At 43.1% G+C, this 17,894-nt stretch overlaps 1 protein-coding gene across 1 annotated transcript in view; it reads left to right on the top strand.

Annotated features, from left to right (window-relative positions):
- The window catches only part of MAPK15 (mitogen-activated protein kinase 15), a 1,649,688-nt gene that overhangs the window by 538,721 nt on the left and 1,093,073 nt on the right, over positions 1-17,894 (top strand). The window contains exon 4 of the mRNA XM_044067386.1: positions 1,002-1,100. Within this exon, the coding sequence (XP_043923321.1) occupies positions 1,002-1,100 (99 nt within the window). The remainder of the gene's footprint in view (positions 1-1,001; positions 1,101-17,894) is intronic.

The following is a 17,894-nucleotide window of genomic DNA, read 5'->3' as shown; positions in this document are numbered from 1 at the left end:
AATATTTATTTTATTGCATTCTTTTGGAGTTTGGGAAGAAAAATATGGATTATTGTGGTATTCATTGCTTTACTGTTATAAACAGAATTTGTTGCCTAACTGCATCAGTCATCCCTTTAACTATACTTTTAGTGCATAATCATACTTTTTAAATAATTTTAGTGAGTATGTATTTAATATATTATGTTGACAATCAGAAATCTGTATATAATGTACTTTTTATTGCTTATATATTATTTAAGGCTGTATTTATATCTTCAGACATTATTTTTGATAGTTTTAGATTACCTGATTAGTGACTCACTATTTACATGATATTTTGTGTAATGCTGCATACACTACTAATCTTTACTATACAGATCACCCATTCCTACTGACAATCTTTCCACCTTCTGAAGCTGCTAAGTTTTACTTGTTGCAGTGACTCTACTTGAAGTTGTGATTTAAAAGTGTTGTTACCATAACAGTGGATCATCTGTGAGAGGTGCTATAATAATAAACGGTCATCCCTTCTAGTAAAAGTATATTTAGTTTTATTATAATATTTCAATAAACTAGAACACAGTTGCATTTTGTGATTGCAATATTTTGTTATAATATTCTGAGAACAGTGGCTTACTATGTTTAAGTCCCTTTGAAAACAAAAGTGTCATCAAAAGAACTGCAAAGAGCTCATAGCACACCAGCCAGGATCCCATGAAACATTAGTACAAGACCAGCATACATCTCCATGTGGACAAAGTTAATGCTGAGAAAACTCTGACTAGGAAAGGAGACGTATAGCATGAGGAAGCACAAAATGTTATGATTTAGTGTTACACTGACCTCTCCTTGAATATCTGTTCTGGTAGGTTTATATGCACGTAGCTGTACTGTCTGTAGTGTTGCAGTAGCTGAGAAGAGACAGCAGGCTGGTTGTGACACGTTACTTTGATTGTTTGTTAGTATTTTAGATTTTACATGTTTTACAGGTCTCCAAAGCTGTTTTTTTTCATTCATAGGCTTATGGAATTGTCTGGAAGGCAGTTGATAGACGTACAGGTGAAATAGTTGCTGTGAAGAAGATTTTTGATGCCTTCAGAAATCGAACAGATGCACAGGTATCATTGAAATTCAGAAGAAATGTTTAATCAAACTTGTTACTTGTTATCATTTTTGATAGGTACCTTTCTATAATTAGATAATTTACATATACTAAAACAAAACTTGTTAAGTTTCTGTTAGATTTTTATTATATACCAAACAGGAGAGCAGCGACCTAGAAGATGTGTCAGGAGAAAACAGGAGAGAGTTGATGGAAGAAAATGACGATTCTATTTTAAACATATAGTTTGATTTCTTTTGTTCAGTATGTAATAAATAGAAGCAAGGTAGCATTTTTAAGGCTTGGAGAAGAGATGGGAATTGTTAAAAGAAAAATAGCAAGTTCAAACCACAAGGTATTTGTTAACCATATATTTGCATCCACATAATGCTTTATTTAGACTGTAAGTAGTGAACACTTTAAAGGATCACAGAAAGAAAACCATACAGTGTCTGCTCATCTCTGGCCTTCCACTTCTCTTAAGAGATCTAGGCAGCAGGACTTCTCTGATGAGGATCAGGTTTCTAGGAAGAGCCATTAGCCTCCTCTTCTCAGATCCCTTCTCCCTTGGACTATGGTTCAGAGGAAGTAGTTTCTTTTAGTCCAGATTCCGCTTTAGAGGAACTCTCCTTTGGTGACAATATTTCCTTATGATGGAATTCTTTAAGTGGGATTGTTTTCAGGTTTCTAATATCCAGAAAAGGTATTATGAGCTCTTCCAGATGGAGTCTCCTAAGCCTTCTGCTGTTCCTCCAGTTCTGGCTGCCCTCCTGGATACCTTTTCAGTAGCTTCTTTAGCCTCTGAATTGTCAACCTCTAGCTCCTAAAAAACTGACAGATTTTACAATGTGCCAGATGATTGTAAATTTCTATATAAATGCCCTTCTGCTGATCCTTTTGTGGTGTCTGTCTTCTCTGATAAACCTTTAACTGTTGCCCTCTACCAAACTGCCTTCTTCAGAGGATAGTACAGCCATGGAGAGGCTGGACAAAGAATTCTATACTGCTGCCACACTGCTTTTAGAGCTATTATTTACCAGGCTTATATTTCATGTTTTTTCAGGTGATTTCTGACCTTCCTGCTTCTGAAGGGAAGTCTTTTCCTTGTTCGGTTCTACCCCTCAAGTTGCCTACCACTCTGTTAAATGCAGATATGATGCAGCCAATGCCTCTTCCAGGGCTGCTGCATTTGGTTCTGTTATGAGGCTTTACTCTTGACTTCATCTTCAGGCTTTACCTAATGACAAAAAAAAACACACTAATAACCATACACAACTTATAAAACAAGAAAAGCTTTTCACCAAAAACGAAAATAGCAGCCCAAACTGGATTTTTAAATGTCTTTACTTCAATTCCAGTACCTCGGCCTTCGCCTTCTAATGGAATGCTATTTTCGTTTTTGGTGAAAAGTTTTTCTTGTTTTACCTAAAGACATTAAGGCCAAATTACAGGATGCTCCTTTGAGTAATAAAAATCTTTTTGGCACTGCTGCTGAACTTTTTAAATTTCTCCAGGATAAGTGCAAGCTTTCCAGGAGTTGAAAAATATATTTGTTTCTCCTATTCTAAAGTTTCAGAAGAATTACCCTTCCAAATCTACTTTTGTTCAGAGGCAGCTTCACCCTCCTCCCTTGGGTAAAAATGATTCTAGTTGTGTACCTACTGCTAAATCCCCTATTTCTCAGAAACTTCCTTGTCAGAATAAGCCAGGTTCCATTTGACAACTTGCTTCCTTTTTCCCTTGTCCTTTTGTCTTTCCCTGTCCCTTCCAAATTGGTTAAGGATTACAGCAGATTCTTGGGTTCTGTCCATTTTCTGTCAGAGGTATTTCATGGTTTGGAAATCTCTTCTTCCCCTTTCTGGGCATCCCTCAGCCTCCTCAAGATCAGCTTCCTCTCTTTCCAGAGGAGTTTCATTTTCTTTTGACACAGGGCTCCATTCAGGCTGTGTCCCCTGCCCAGGAAGGGAGAGGTTTTTATTCCAGAATGTTTCTGCTTCCTTGCAAGGAGGGCACCTGGAGATCATTTCTGGACCTTTCTCAGCTCAACACCTTTCTCAAACTCCCCTTCTTTCAGATGTTGTTTCTTCATATTTTATTTCTTAATCTTATTCTTCCCCAGGACTTTTTGGATCTCAATGATGCCTATTCGTATCCCCATCCACCCCCTTTCCAGAAAATGTTTGAATTTCTAGGTTTCTTCCTTGCATTTTTAGTTCTTTGCTTTGCCCTTTGGCCTCTCTACTGCCCCAAGGATATTCTCCAAATATCTCACTCATGGTATTGCTTTTTTGCAGGATGAGAGGGGTTCAGATCTTTCCTTTTCTGGAGTCTGCTCATTCAGGCCTCATTCTCTGAAGCTCTCCTGCAAGATCTCGAGTTTACTGATGTTCATCGTGTTACACTGCTGCAGTCATCACACTTGGGTTATCCTGCCATCAGGCGGTCCCGCAGTCTGCCAGAGTTCCAAAGTCTTGGTATGGTGTTGGTTGCTGTCACTTCTTCCCTGACGTCAGTGTGCCAGGGTATATAAGAGGCATCCAACGCCATTTTCTTCAGTCTTTCTTGCCACGCGGTGCCCGAAGCAGAAGCAGTTCGCAAGTGCCGGTCGGCCGACTCCTGAGATTTTCAAATCGAATTTCAGACCGAAGTCTTCAATAAAGCTAAGTACCCCATTGGGGAACCTTTTCTTGCCTCAGTCCGATGTCAGAAAAAGTTAACAATTGCATTTCTTGTGGGAAGCAAATACCTCATAAGGACTTTCATTCTTATTGTATTCCTTGCCTAGGCCCAGACCATGACGTCACAGGTTGTCGGTTTTGTGCTAGGTTTAACAAACGAACTATAAAATGTCGGTATGATTTCGCCCGACATTATTTTGGTAGGAAATGTAATTATACTATGCCATCGGAGCAACCGACGACTGGAATGCATAAAAAATGCAAAGATAAGGACAGGCAGCCGAGACCCAAACCAGACTCCGAGGCCTCTGCTAGGCCAGTCGCCGGTTCTCCGGTTTTCACTGAGGTGCCTACGCAGCCCCTGACAACCGCTGATTCAGAACCCCAGGCGGCATCCGATTCCCAAGTGGAGATTGCTAGGCCTCCACAACCTTTATCTTTAGGCCCTTCCGACTCCATGGCTGAAGGAGATTCTGGTGCAGATGAAACGCCTTCAGTTGCAGAAGGTGTCTTCAGACTGACTACACTCACTATTAAATCCTATGCAAATCTGAAAACTCCTTTAAAAGCAAAGAAAACTGCACAGCAGTCTCCAGTACAAGGCCCCATGCCTAAGAAACAGATGCTTAAGATGGCTGAAGACTTAATTACCCTAATCAGGGGTTCCCATCCCCCTCCTGATAAAAGGCCTAGACAGGAGGAGGACTACGCTTCCTCTGACCAGGTTTCAATTTCCTCAGATTCTTCTGAGGAACAGGAATATTCTTTTCCCCCTTAAGAAGACTCTGATGCTGAAGAGTCTATTCCTTCAGCATCTCCCCCAGAAGACTACTTTTTTGGGGAAACTTTACATACCATGAGGGAACATTTCCACTGGGAAGGCCAGGATTACTCTGATTCTAAGAAAAGGCTCCGAGAGTTCCTTTTACTACCCCGGCACAGACCACTTGCTATTCCACCAGTGTTAGACATTGTGGATGATGTTTATTCAGAATCTAGCCTTAACCCGGATTCACTACCTCCTGCACCAGCCAAGCCAGACAGATATTACAGAGTCCCTGACTCACACAAATTCCTATATAAAAGCCCTGTTGCTGACCCAGAAACCATTTTCCAGTGTCCCAAAGGGTTAAGGCCTCTATTGCTAAAAATCCTGTACCCTCTGAAAGGGATTCTAGAGCACTAGACAGATGGGGAAAGAAAATATATACCTCAGCTACTCTAGCTATGAGGGCCTTAAATTGCCAGTTTCACATGCTGAAATATCAACAATATTTGATGTCTCAATTAAAACAAAAAATGATCACACATACAGAGCAGCCTGATTACAAGGAAATGCAAGATTTGTTGCATGCAGCTGAACAAGTGAGAAAACATACTTTGCAATGTGGATTTGATTCATTGGAAGCTTCTTATAGAGCAGCAGTGACAGGGTCTGTCATACGTAGGCATGCTTGGTTAAAAGAACAAACTTTACCTGATCATGTAAAACCAAAGTTATTGGATGCACCTTTACAGCAGGATGTTTCATTTGGTGTAAAAGCAGAAGAGGTTTTAAAGAAAATGGAGGATAAGGCAAAATCTATGCAGACGGTCAAGGATTTTTTATTTCAACCCCCTCGTTTCAGCAGAAATTGGCCAACCAAAAACTGGTCCTTTCCAGCTTCTGACAGACCACAGAGGGGGCAAATACAGATGCCCAAGGGGCAGAGATCAGTCACAAGGCTCTTACAAGCCTCAGCAATGGGGTGCCACAACCCAGAAAGGAGGAGAAGACAGGTCTCAAACTACCAGAAGACAAACACAGTTACTTACCCCTCAGACTGCCAAGCAAATCCCTCTTGGCAGCTCCCTTGGGAGGAAAGCTAACACTTTTTGCAGACAACTGGCGCATCATCACAAAAGACAAATGGGTCCTAAATATTGTATCTCAAGGATACAGATTCCACTTTCACACTTTACCAAGGTTAAAAGGAATGCCAAACCTGCCAGCAAATCAATGGGCAGAGGCTCAAAAACAAATTACAGTTCTCATGGACATGAGAGCCATTCAACAGGTTCCTACACAGGAGCAGGGACAAGGATTTTATTCAAGACTCTTTCTAGTTCCCCGAAAGGACAAAGCTTGGAGACCCATTCTGGACCTCTCAATTCTAAACACATATCTGGAAGTACCCAAATTCAAGATGCTAACACTACAGCAACTTCTTCCCATGCTGGGCAAGAAGGCTTGGCTAGTAACGTTGGACCTCAAGGAGGCATACCTGCATGCTCCTATCAGACAAAATTGCAGAAGATACCTCCGATTATAGCAGGTTCAACCCGTTACCAATTCTCTGCACTGCCCTTTGGCTTATCTACTGCACCCAGGGTCTTCACAAAAGGCCTGGCACCAGTAATTGCATACTGCAGACAAAGAGGAATTCAAATATATCCATACCTGGACGACTGCCTTATTCAAGCAGAAAGCAAGGACATTATTTTAAAGCATCTGGCGTTTGTCAAAAACCTATTAAGTTGCCTAGGGTACACAGTAAATGAAAAGAAGTCAAAACTAGTGCCCTCACAAGACATAATATTCCTGGGTGCCAGCTTAAATACAATGGCCCAGATGGCTTATCTCATGCCAGACAAGCAAGGACAACTGACTCAGTACTTCAAAATGATGGCAACAAAGACCCAACTCCCTGCAAGAAAAATTCTGCAGGCCGTGGGATTCATGGCATCTTGCATACCACTAATACCATATGCAAAACTGCATATGAGGAAATTACAATGGTACCTGAAAAGCGTATGGACTCAGCACAGCCACAGCTTGGAAACAATAATACCACTCATTCCCTGCCTTCAACAGGAGTTTCTATGGTGGGCTCAGGCATGTCACCTCAACAAGGGTCAGCCTTTTACCTTACCCACAGCCAGGCAAACTATAACAACGGATGCATCGGATTATGCCTGGGGAGCACACATGGCGGGACAGTGTATTCAGGGCAAATGGTCTGCAGATCAAAGGCATCTACATATCAATCAAAAAGAGATGGTAGCTGTACAAAATGCCCAAACAGCTTTCAAGGACCTCCTACATCCAGGACAACTCCTAATAAAGACGGGCAACACCACAGTGATGTGGTACATAAACAAGCAAGGGAGCACACATTTCTACCCCCTATGCAGGCAAGCAATGACCTTGTGGAACACAGCACTGACCTACCAAGTTCGACTACAAGCACAATTCCTGCTAGGAAAGAAAAACAAATTGGCAGTCGATCTAAGCAGAATCATCATAGATCCTCACGAGTGGAAACTAGATCCACAAGTATTCGCAATGATAACTCAAAAATGGGGGATCCCAGACATAGATCTGTTTGCCTCCCCTCAAAACTACCAACTACAGAAATTTTGCACAAGGACATACCACACACTAGCTTGGAAAGTGGTCGCCCTCTCATTCAGTTGGAAAACATTAACAGTGTATGCCTTTCCTCCACTGCCTCTTCTGGCAAAGGTGATGCTGAAAGCCAGATTAGAGAGGCCACAAATGATACTCATTGCTCCAGACTGGCCACGCCAACACTGGTATCCAATACTAAGGAACATGGCTCAAGGCCCACCATGGATTTTACCTCAAATTCCTCACATGCTCACTCAGCAAAACAATCAGATTCTACACAGCCAGCTCAAGACTTTAAATCTGGGTGCATGGCAAATTACCTAAACAACCAGTCAGCACTTCACTCTAAAGCTGTTATGGATGTCATTCTGGAGGCCAGGAGGCCCAGCACCAGGAAAGCCTATTCAGACAAATGGAAAAGATTCTGCACCTGGAACCAGGCTAAAGGCCAGAATCCCTTTGTCCCAAATATTCCTCAGATTCTATAATATTTAACTGAGATGTTGCACAAAGGACTTTCCTTTTCATCTATTAAGATCCACACCTCAGCTGTTTCAGCTCAATACAACACGGATCCTCCTATATTTTCACATCCATTACTAAGACAGTACCTCAGAGGGACTAAGAACATAAGACCGCCCCAGAGAGCACCAACACCAACTTGGGATCTCAACTTTGTTTTGGAAAAACTTACACTACCGCCCTTTGAACCAGCTTTTACAGCTGATTTACAGTTTCTATCATGGAAAACTGCCCTGCTGCTATTAATAACTTCAGCACGAAGAGTCTCAGAGCTACAGGCCCTAATGGCAGTGGAGCCTTTCATCATTTTTCATCAAGACAGAGTCGCTTTACGAACTAACCCTTCCTTTATGCCAAAGGTGGTATCCAGTGTGGCCCTAAACCAAACCATTCATTTGCCCACCTTTTATCCAAACCCCCAGAACAAAGGGGAAAGGCTCCTACACTCGTTGGACATTCACAGGCAATTACATTATTACTTGGATAAAACTAAGGCTTTCAGAAAGTCTGACCAGCTCTTTGTATCCTATGCTGCAGGATCACAAGGAAAGGCTATCTCAAAACAGACCATTTCAAAATGGATAGGACATTGTATCTATTTCTACTACACACACCATGGGAAACCTGTACCTGGTAACATTAGGCCCCATTCCACCAGGGCTGCAGCAACATCAACAGCCTTCCTCAGAGGGGTACAAACCAAGGATATTTTGGAGGCTGCAACTTGGAGTTCAGTGCACACCTTCACCAAGCATATCACTTACCTCTATACTCTAAAACCAGAACTGGCTTTGCCACTGCAGTTCTGCAGGGCCTACTAGCTTCTCCAAACCTTGTTTAGTTCCACCGCCCATCCTTAGCTTTGGGATTCAACCCAAGTGTGATGACTGCAGCAGTGTAACACGATGAACATAGTACAGTCTTGTACCTACCATAAATGTAGATGTTCGAGTGTTCACACTGCTGCAGTTCAGGTTACCCTCCCTCCATCCTCTCTGACTTAGCTGAACTTTTCTATACCTTTCTATCCTGTACAACCTTTGTGGTGTATTTGCTTGTAACTGAAGGTATTCCTTTTATTCCTTTTATATGTTTTATTAGCAATATGTATTGTCTACCTACTTGGGGGCGCCTGACATCTGGGGCAAGAAAAACTGAAGAAAATGGCGTTGGATGCCTCTTATATACCCCTTGGTGCACTGACGTCAGGGAAGAAGTGACAGCAACCGATGCCAGACCAAGAATTTGGAACTCTGGCCGACTGCGGGACCGCCTGATGGCAGGATAACCCAAGTGTGATGACTGCAGCAGTGTGAACACTCGAACATCTACATTTATGGTAGGTACAAAACTGTACTTTTTCCCGCTGCAGAGTCTGGGATTCACCATACACTTTCAAAAATCAGTAATGACACCTTCTCAGGATCATGTTTCCCATAGTTGCAAGATTCAGACCATCCCCTTGCTGGCATCTTTGCCTGCCCCCCCCCCCCACAAGGCCCTAATTGCCTTTTTCCAGTCTCTTGACTCCGGATTCAGTCATGGCCAGAAACTTTCTCAGGGTCCTTGGGTCTATGGTTTCTGTCATTCCTATGCTGTCTGTACCCAGGCTCCATATGAAAGCTTCAGTGGTACCTGAATTCAGTGTGGCTTCAACATCATCATCCCCAGTACTTAGTTCCTTTCCTTTCCTGTCTCAAGCTCTAACTTCAGTGGTAGATTCAACAACTTTCTCTCAACCCACGACTTCCTTTCCAGACTTCAGTATTGACTCAAGAGCTCTTTACGGATGCCTCAGAGAGAGGGTGAGGAGCTTCCTTCTGCTTCTGGCTATTTAGGCTTTTCATACCCTGTTTCATCCAAGGCCCCTCAACGTTTTCTCAGCCAATGCCACGGTGATGTGATATATCAACATGCAAAGGGGTAGAAGATCCTATCTCTTTGTAGGCTTGCTGTTCAGGTCTGGGATCTAGCTATTAAGTATCAAGTGGCTCTTCAGGCTGTCTACATTCCCTCAGAGCACATTCAAATGGCAGACTGTTTGAGCAAGTTCAGCACACAAGCTCATGAATGGTCACCTCACAGAGATGTGTTCCTGGACATTGTCCATTGGTGGGGTATTCCACAGGTACATCTTTTTGGCTCCCCTCTGAACAGATAACTTCCAGCTTCCATAGTCCCATGTCCTCTGGCTTAGAAAGTGGATGCCCTGTTTTTTCCTTGGAAGGGGATGTTTCTGTACACTTTCCCTCCGCTTCTTCTGCTTCTGAGAGTCTTGTTCAAGATCTGACAGGACTCTTCCAAAATCTTGTTGGTGAATCCCTTTTGACCCAGACAGTGTTGGATCCCCTTCTTTCTCACTTGGCCAGGGACCTTATCACACAAGACAAGGGGTCTCTTATCCATCTCCACTTGCTCACTCTTCAACTGGTGCGGTGAGTTATAGGGTTCTGATCCCTTTTGGGCACCTTTTTTCTGCAGATATGCTTCAGATCCTGCAGGAGGCCAAGAAGCCCACTACCAGGAAGTCATATTTATCCAAATAAAAGATTTTCTGTCTGGTGCCTCTCTTGCCATCAAAATCCTCTATCTGCAGAGGTTCCTCTAATCCTCTCTTATTTGTGTGATCTGCTTCTGGCTGGGTTGGCATATTCTTCAGTTAAAGCTCACCTATCAGTAGTTTCTGCTTCTCTGCCCTTGAATCTTCCTCTGGCCTTCATATTTGAGGTCAGACAGTTTCTTAAAGGCTTCCTTAATATTAGGTATCCCAGGAAGCCTATTCCAACTTCCTGTGACCTTAGTTATATTCTTGAAAAATTGACTCTTGCTCCTTTTGGGCCTGTTGCTTCAGCTTCCTTACAGCATTGTATTAGGAAGACTATTCTTCTTTGGCTCTTACTTCGGCCAAGAGGATTTCTGAGCTTCAAGCTCCTGTGTCTGTTGCTCCTTTCTTAGTTTTTTTCACAGAGACACTAATTCTTATTTTATGCCAAAGGTGGTCAATGAGCTGTCTCTTAATTAATCTGTTCATTTGCCTTCCTTTTTTACTTCTACTCTGCAGTCTGCCAGTGAGAAGGTTCTTCACACCTTGGATTTGCATAGACAGCTCAGATATTGTTTGAATGAAACTAAAGTTATTTGCAAATCTGAGCAACTTTTTGTTTCTTTTCATCACAGGTCTTTGGGTTTAGTTGTTTCTAAGCAGACCATCTCTTTATGGATATCTAAAGCCATTTCTTTTTTATTATTTTCATGGAAAATAATTTTCTTCTTCAGTAAAGGCACACTTTACCAGAACTGTTGCTTTTTTCAAGGAGCTGTATACCAGTTCCATCCTTGAGGCTGTTACTTGGTCTTCTGTCCATACCTTCACTAAGCATTGTAAGTTGGATGTTATTTCCAGGGCTAGAGCTAGCTTTGCCGGGGCTATCCTGCATAGGATTCTTGAGGGTTCTTCAGTACCTTTCTCCTCCTAGGTTTCATCTTGAGCTTTTGTATTCTCCCTTATGTTAGGAATACTGCAACAGTGATGTGGAAATACATAATATACCTCTTACCATAACATTATATGTCCTTTTCTTCATTGCTGCAGTATTCTCTCCCTCCTGCTCCCTCTCCTGTAGGCTGTTCTCCTTGCCTTTATGTCCGAGGGGTTCTTCTCTCTCTCTCTTTCTTTTCTCTTTCTGGATGCACATGTTCCTCCTGGTCCGTAGGGACATTCTGTTCTTCATGAGGCTTTTCACTTCTGAAGTGTGTGCATCCATACATCCCCCTTATTCCCTACACCTTGTGCAGGGAGCATACGTGTGCCATACAGCACCTGTAGATACTAAAGGCTTTCGTATACTGGCCAGATATTGGGCTATCTTTGGAAGGAGATCCCTTACATTAGGAGTACTACAACAGTGAAAAGACATTTACAGTTACGCTAAGATTGTACAAAACTGTACTTTCTTTACTATTGGACTCACATGTGGAGGTTTATTCTTTGTTGTACTGACAGTTTGAGAGAATTATCTGTTATACTTCCGCCTTTAAGTAGTGCCTACCCAGATTCCATTGTGTGTAAAATTTCTCAAGTATCAAAACGTGCCTTAAGGAATGTCTGTGATTGAACAGATGCTGTGTGTAGGGCCATTGCTAATTAGGGTCACAGGTTCATAGTTGTTTGCTAGACTGTTGACCACAATGGCCTTTTTAAGGTAGCCATGCATCCCGAATCTCTGACAAGATGTTCTTCGTGTTTCACTGTTGCAGTCATTACATTTGGGTAATGTGCTTGCAGGTTTCCCTCAGTCAGCCTGATTAACAAAGTTTTGGGTCCTGCGTCAGTTGCTGTCCCTTCTTCCATGATGTCAGGTCGTCAGGGATATAAAACATGCAGCTGACGCCATTACTTGTGGAATACCTCACAAAGATTTTCATTCGTACTGTATTCCTTGCCTAAGCCCTGACCACGACGTACCTTGCTGTCAGTTTTGTGCTTTATTTAATCAGCACAAAATCTGTCATCGGTACATTTTTGCCTCTAAATATTTCGGTTCTCGGTTTAATTATCCAGAAATGTCATCATTTAGCCATCTGACTACCGGGATTCTGAAAAAATGCAAAGATAAAGACAGAGACAGGCCGCCGAGGTCCAAAACTGCCACCGCCGCTTCTTCTAAGCCAGTCGCCAGTTCGCTGGTACTCAGTGAGGTTCTTTCGCAGCCCCTGATACCCACTACTTCTGATTTGCAGGCCTCTTCTGAGACCCATTTGGAGTCTGGTATGCCGTGAGATACTTCAACTATGGAACCCGTGGATGTCTGTACTTTGGATGGGTCCAGAGCCGCTGTGCAGGCACCGGCTTCTGAGGGTGTATTCAGGCCTACGGACTTGCATATTAAATCGATGCCTCCTTCATTACTAAGGCCTAAATCTCGATCCATGTCTAAGAAACCAATGCCCAGGCCTCATGCTCAGGCCCCTGTACCTAAAAAAACAAATGATAAAATGGCTGAAGATCTAATAATTCTAATCAGGGGTAGTCAACCCCCCCCCCCCCATGAGGCCTAGGACTGAGCTTGATTATGAATCTTCTGATCAGGATTCTGTTTCTTCTGATTCTTCTGATGACCTGGATTTGTCCTTACCCACTTATGAGGATTCTGATGCAGAGGATTCTATTCCATCTGCTTCCCCTCCTGAGGTTTTTCTTTTGGGGAAACCTTACATATTTTAAGGGAGCATTTTCACTGGGAAAGCCAGGAATTTTCTGATTCAAAAAAAGAGGCTTAGGGATTTCCTTCTTCTACCTCAGCATAGGCCTTTGGCTATACCTCCTGTACTAGACATTGTTGATGATGTTTTCTCGGAATCCAGTTTGGCCCCTGATTCCCTGCCTCCTGCTCCTAGTAAACCTGACAGATACTGCAGGGTGCCTGAGTCCCACAAGTTCCTTTTCAAAAATCCTGTGGAAGATCCAGAGATTATTTCTCAGGGGCTCAAGGGCATTAAGGCTTCTACTGCTAAAAATCCAACCCCTTCTGATAGAGACTCCAGGGTGCTGGATAGATGGGGAAAAAAGGTTTATACTTCAGCAACCTTGGCAATCAGAGCTTTAAACTGCCAATTTCATATGTTAAAATATCAGCAACATGTAATTGGACTGCTTAAACAGAAAAGTATGTTAATTCCTGACTGTGTGGAAATTAAAGATTTACAGGACTTAATGCATTCTTCTGAACAAGTTGGAAAACATACTTTGCAATGTGGTTTTGATTCTTTAGAGGCCTCTTGCAGGGCTGCTGTTACTGGGTCTGTGCTTAGAAGGCATGCTTGGCTTAAGGAGCAATCTTTGCCTGATCATGTTAAAGCTAAATTGTTGGATGCTCCTTTAAATCAGGACTGCCTGTTTGGCAACAAGGCTGAAGAAGTTCTTAAAAAGATGGATGATAAAGCTAAATCTATGCAAACTGTTAAAGATTTTTTACAAGTGCAACCCCCTAGATTTAGTAAGCGCTGGCCTCCTAAGAATTGGCCCTTTCTAGTCCCTTCCAGGTCTTCTCAAGGCAAACCCAGACACAGCAAAACCCCCAGGTTTCAGTCCCAGGGGACTCTCAGAACTAAGCAGTGGGGGGCCTCTACTTCCAAATCTGGGAATAACAAGACACCCCCTATGGTAAACAATCTCAATGACTTCCTTTTAAAATTTCCAAGCACTTATCTTCTGACCGCCCCTTTGGGGGGAAAGCTTGCTCTTCATGCAAAGAACTGGGAACTCATAACCCAGGACAAATGGGTTTTAAATAATAGTGTCCCAGGGATACAGATTTCATTTCCACACGTTGCCAACAATAAATGGGTGGCTGGACCTGCCCCCAAATCAGTGTGCAGAGGCTCAAAAACAAGTACTTTCCCTCTTAAGCATGGGGGCTATTCAGCTGGTACCAGAAGAGGAAAATGGACAAGGTTTCTACTCCAGACTTTTCCTGGTACCCAGAAAAGACAAATCATGGCATCCAATCCTGTACCTGTCTACTCTAAACACCTTTCTGGAGATTCCAAAATTCAAGATGCTGACTCTTCACCAATTACTTCCTATGCTAGGCAAAGACGCCTGGTTGGCAACACTAGATTTAAAAGAAGCATACCTGCACATCCCAATCAGGGAATCTTGCAGAAGATACCTATGCTTCAAAGCAGGCTACATGCATTATTAGTTCTCTGCACTGCCCTTTGACTTGTCTACTGCACCCAGGGTATTCACAAAGTGCCTGGCTCCAATTATTGCATTTTGCAGACAAAGAAGTATTCAAATATATCCATACCTGGACGATTGTCTAATTCAGGCAGAAAGCCAGGGCATACTTTTGAATCATCTGGCATTTGTAGAAAGGGTTCTAACTTGTCTGGGGTGCACCATAAATGAAACGAAATCACAACTGGTACCCTGTCAACAAATTACATTCCTGGGAATAGGCTTAAATACAACTTCCCAGATGGCTTAACTCAAGCCAGAAAAGCAAATTCATTTGGTAACCTATTTCAAACAAGTGGCCAAAATAGCCCTGCTATCTGCAAGACAAATACTGCAAGCTTTGGGGTTCATGGCCTCCTGCATTTTTCTAATTCCATATGCAAGACTGCATATGAGGAAACTACATTGGTATCCAAAATGCCTATGGAGTCAACATTCTCACAGCCTAGAAACAATGATTCCTATCATACCTTGCCTATGCCTAGAGTTCCTCTGGTGGGCAGAGGCCTGCCACCAAAACAAGGGACTATCATTCACACTACCCCCTGCCATCCAAACCCTAACAACACATGCATCAGACTATGCATGGGGGGCTCACCTGGCAGGGAAGTGCATTCAGGGCAAATGGAACCCAACTCAATGCACCTACATATCAATCAAAAAGAAATGTTAGCTGTACAGAATGCTCTGCGAGCCTTCAATGACTACATTCTTCCAGGACAACTAATGCTAAAGATGGACAACACCACAGTTACATAAACAGGCAATGGGTACACATTCCTACCCCCTCTGCAGACTAGCCATGGCATTGTGGAACACAGCTTTGAGCTACCAAGTGCACCTACAAGCTCAATTCCTGCCAGGAAAATTAAATACATTGGTGAGACTGGCTAAGCAGAAACCTCATGGACCCACACGAGTGGAAACTGGAACCAAGGATTTTCAACATGCTGCCAAGCGGATGGAGAAGCCCAGACATAGACCTATTTGCCTCTCCCCATAACTACCAATTGGACAAGTTTTGCACAAGGACTCCCCACAAACAAGCCTGGAAAGTGGATGCTCTGTCCTTCAGCTGGAAAAACCTATCAGTCTATGCCTTCCCCCTGCTGCCTCTGCTCTCCAAAGTTCTACTAAAAGTCAAACAGGACAAACCAAGGATGATTTTGATTGCTCCAGACTGGCTGCGCCAACACTGGTACCCCCTCCTGCATAGTGTGTCACAGTTATCTCCATGGCACCTGCCTCAGACCCCTTCCCTGCTGTCTCAGCAGGAGAACCAGATTCTGCACCCTCAGCCTCCAACACTGAACCTTGCAGCCTGGCTAATTACTTAAACTCACCCTTATCATCCCTTAGCAAACCTGTGATGGATGTCATCTTAGAGGCAAGGAGGCCTAGTACTAGAAAATCTTATGCTGAAAAATGGAAAAGATTCTGTGCCTGGAACCAATCTCAAGGGATGAGCACAGCAGCGCCCAATTTACCTCAGATTTTGCAATACTTAACTGAGATGCTTCACAAGGGCCTGTCTTTTTCCTCCATTAAAATCCATACCTCAGCCGTTTCAGCTCATTATAACACAGAACCTTCCCTCTGCTCAAGCAGTACCTCAGAGCTGCCAAAAATTTGAGACCACCCAGGAGAGCTCCAACCCCTGCTTGGGACCTTTTGTATTGGAGAAACTCACTCTACCTCCATTCAAGCCAGCTGCTACTGCAGACTTAAAATTTCTGTCTTGGAAAGCAGCTTTCCTTTTAGCAATCACTTCAGCTAGAAGGATATCTGAATTACAGGCCCTTATGGCAGTGGAGCCTTTCATCATCTTTCATGCAGACAGGGTGTCACTCAGGACCAATCCATCCTTCATGCCCAAGGTGGTATCCAGTGTGGCTCTTAATCAGTCCATTCATTTGCCAACCTTCTTTCCAATCCACAGAACAAAGGAGAATGCATTCTACATTCTTTGGATGTGCACAGACCACTTAGATTTTACTTGGACAGGACTAAACCTCAAAGAAAATCTGAACAACTGCTGGTAGCATTTGCTGCAGGGGCAGAGGGGAAGGCTATTTCAAAACAAACCATTTCTAAATGGATAAGCCATTGCATTCATTTCTGCTATAAGCACCATGGAAAACCTATCCCCCAGGGATTCAGATCTCACTCCACCAGGGCTGCATCTACTTCTGCAACCTTTCTCAGAGGTGTTCCTACCAGGGACATCTTAGAAGCTGCTACCTGGAGTTCTGTACATACTTTCACCAAGCATTATTATTTGCCATTTTTTTCTAATTCCAGAGCTGGCTTTGCCACTGCTGTCTTGCAGGGCCTTATAGCTGGCCCTAATGCTATATAAAGTCCTCCTCCCAGCCATATCTTTGGGAATCTACCCAAATGTAATGACTGCAACAATGAAACACAAAGAACATAGTACAGTTGTGTACCCTTACCATAACTGTAGATGTTCGAATGTATTCACTGTTGCAGTCCTGATTACCCTCCCTCCAGCCCCCTAACTTCTTCTGGCTATACCTCTACTTTCCTTTACTATGCTTAAAAGCCTTTTTTGGTGTATTTGCTTTTTGTTGGAGGTATACCTTTGTGTTTTTATGTTTATTTGCTCCCCATTAGGGGACATCTGGGGCAAGAAAAACTGATGTAATGGCATCGGCTGCATGTTTTATACCCCTGACGACCTGACGTCATGGAAGAAGGGACAGCAACTGACACAGGACCCAAGACTTTGTTAATCAGGCCGACTGAGGGCAACCTGCAAGCAGATTACCCAAATGTAATGACTGCAACAGTGAATACACTCGAACATCTATATTTATGGTAAGTGTACACAACTGTACTTTATGGTACCCTTGGTAAATGTAAGCAGGTAGATGAAACATTTACCAGCAGGGGCCTGGGAGATGAACCAGTTACTGGCTGCCTGTGTTCATTAGAGACGTAGGTACCAAACTAGGGATGAATTTCCTGTTCTGTATCCAGTTGTCCAAGTTACACTTGAATTGGGTTAAGGAGGAACTCTGCTTCACATGAATGGAGAGCCTGTTCCAGAGAAGGGGTAGTCTTTGGAATACATAGGTTCATAGGTTCATAGGTAGGTACTAGGCTATCTGCCCGAGGGCATTTATAAGCCTAGCCAGAGTGTGTCAGCTTTCACCACCCCATTGATTAATTAACTGAGCCTCTGTCAAGAAGAGCTAATGAAGTGATCCCAGGGGTGTATTTTCTGTTACCCATCCACTTGTCAAGGTTTCTCTTGAAGAGTGTTAGTGAGGGGCTCTGCCTAATGTAGTTAGGAATTTTGTTCCAAAGCATGGGGAGTCTCTGTGACAGGAATCTATCCCTCCAGCATGTTCTATTTATTGTTGTGGTGAGGTTTAGCTCACTAGAGTGAGTGGCTTGCAGTGACTTGGATTTCTTTAGGTGGAGCATGTCCATCAATTCTGAGTTGGACATGGC

The sequence above is a fragment of the Protopterus annectens genome, chromosome 3.part1 (genome assembly GCF_019279795.1).
Source record: "Protopterus annectens isolate FY-2018-M chromosome 3.part1, PAN1.0, whole genome shotgun sequence".
Lineage (NCBI taxonomy): Eukaryota > Metazoa > Chordata > Ceratodontiformes > Protopteridae > Protopterus > Protopterus annectens.
Note: the sequence above shows the minus strand (reverse complement) of the source record. Positions and strands in the feature narration are given on the sequence as shown.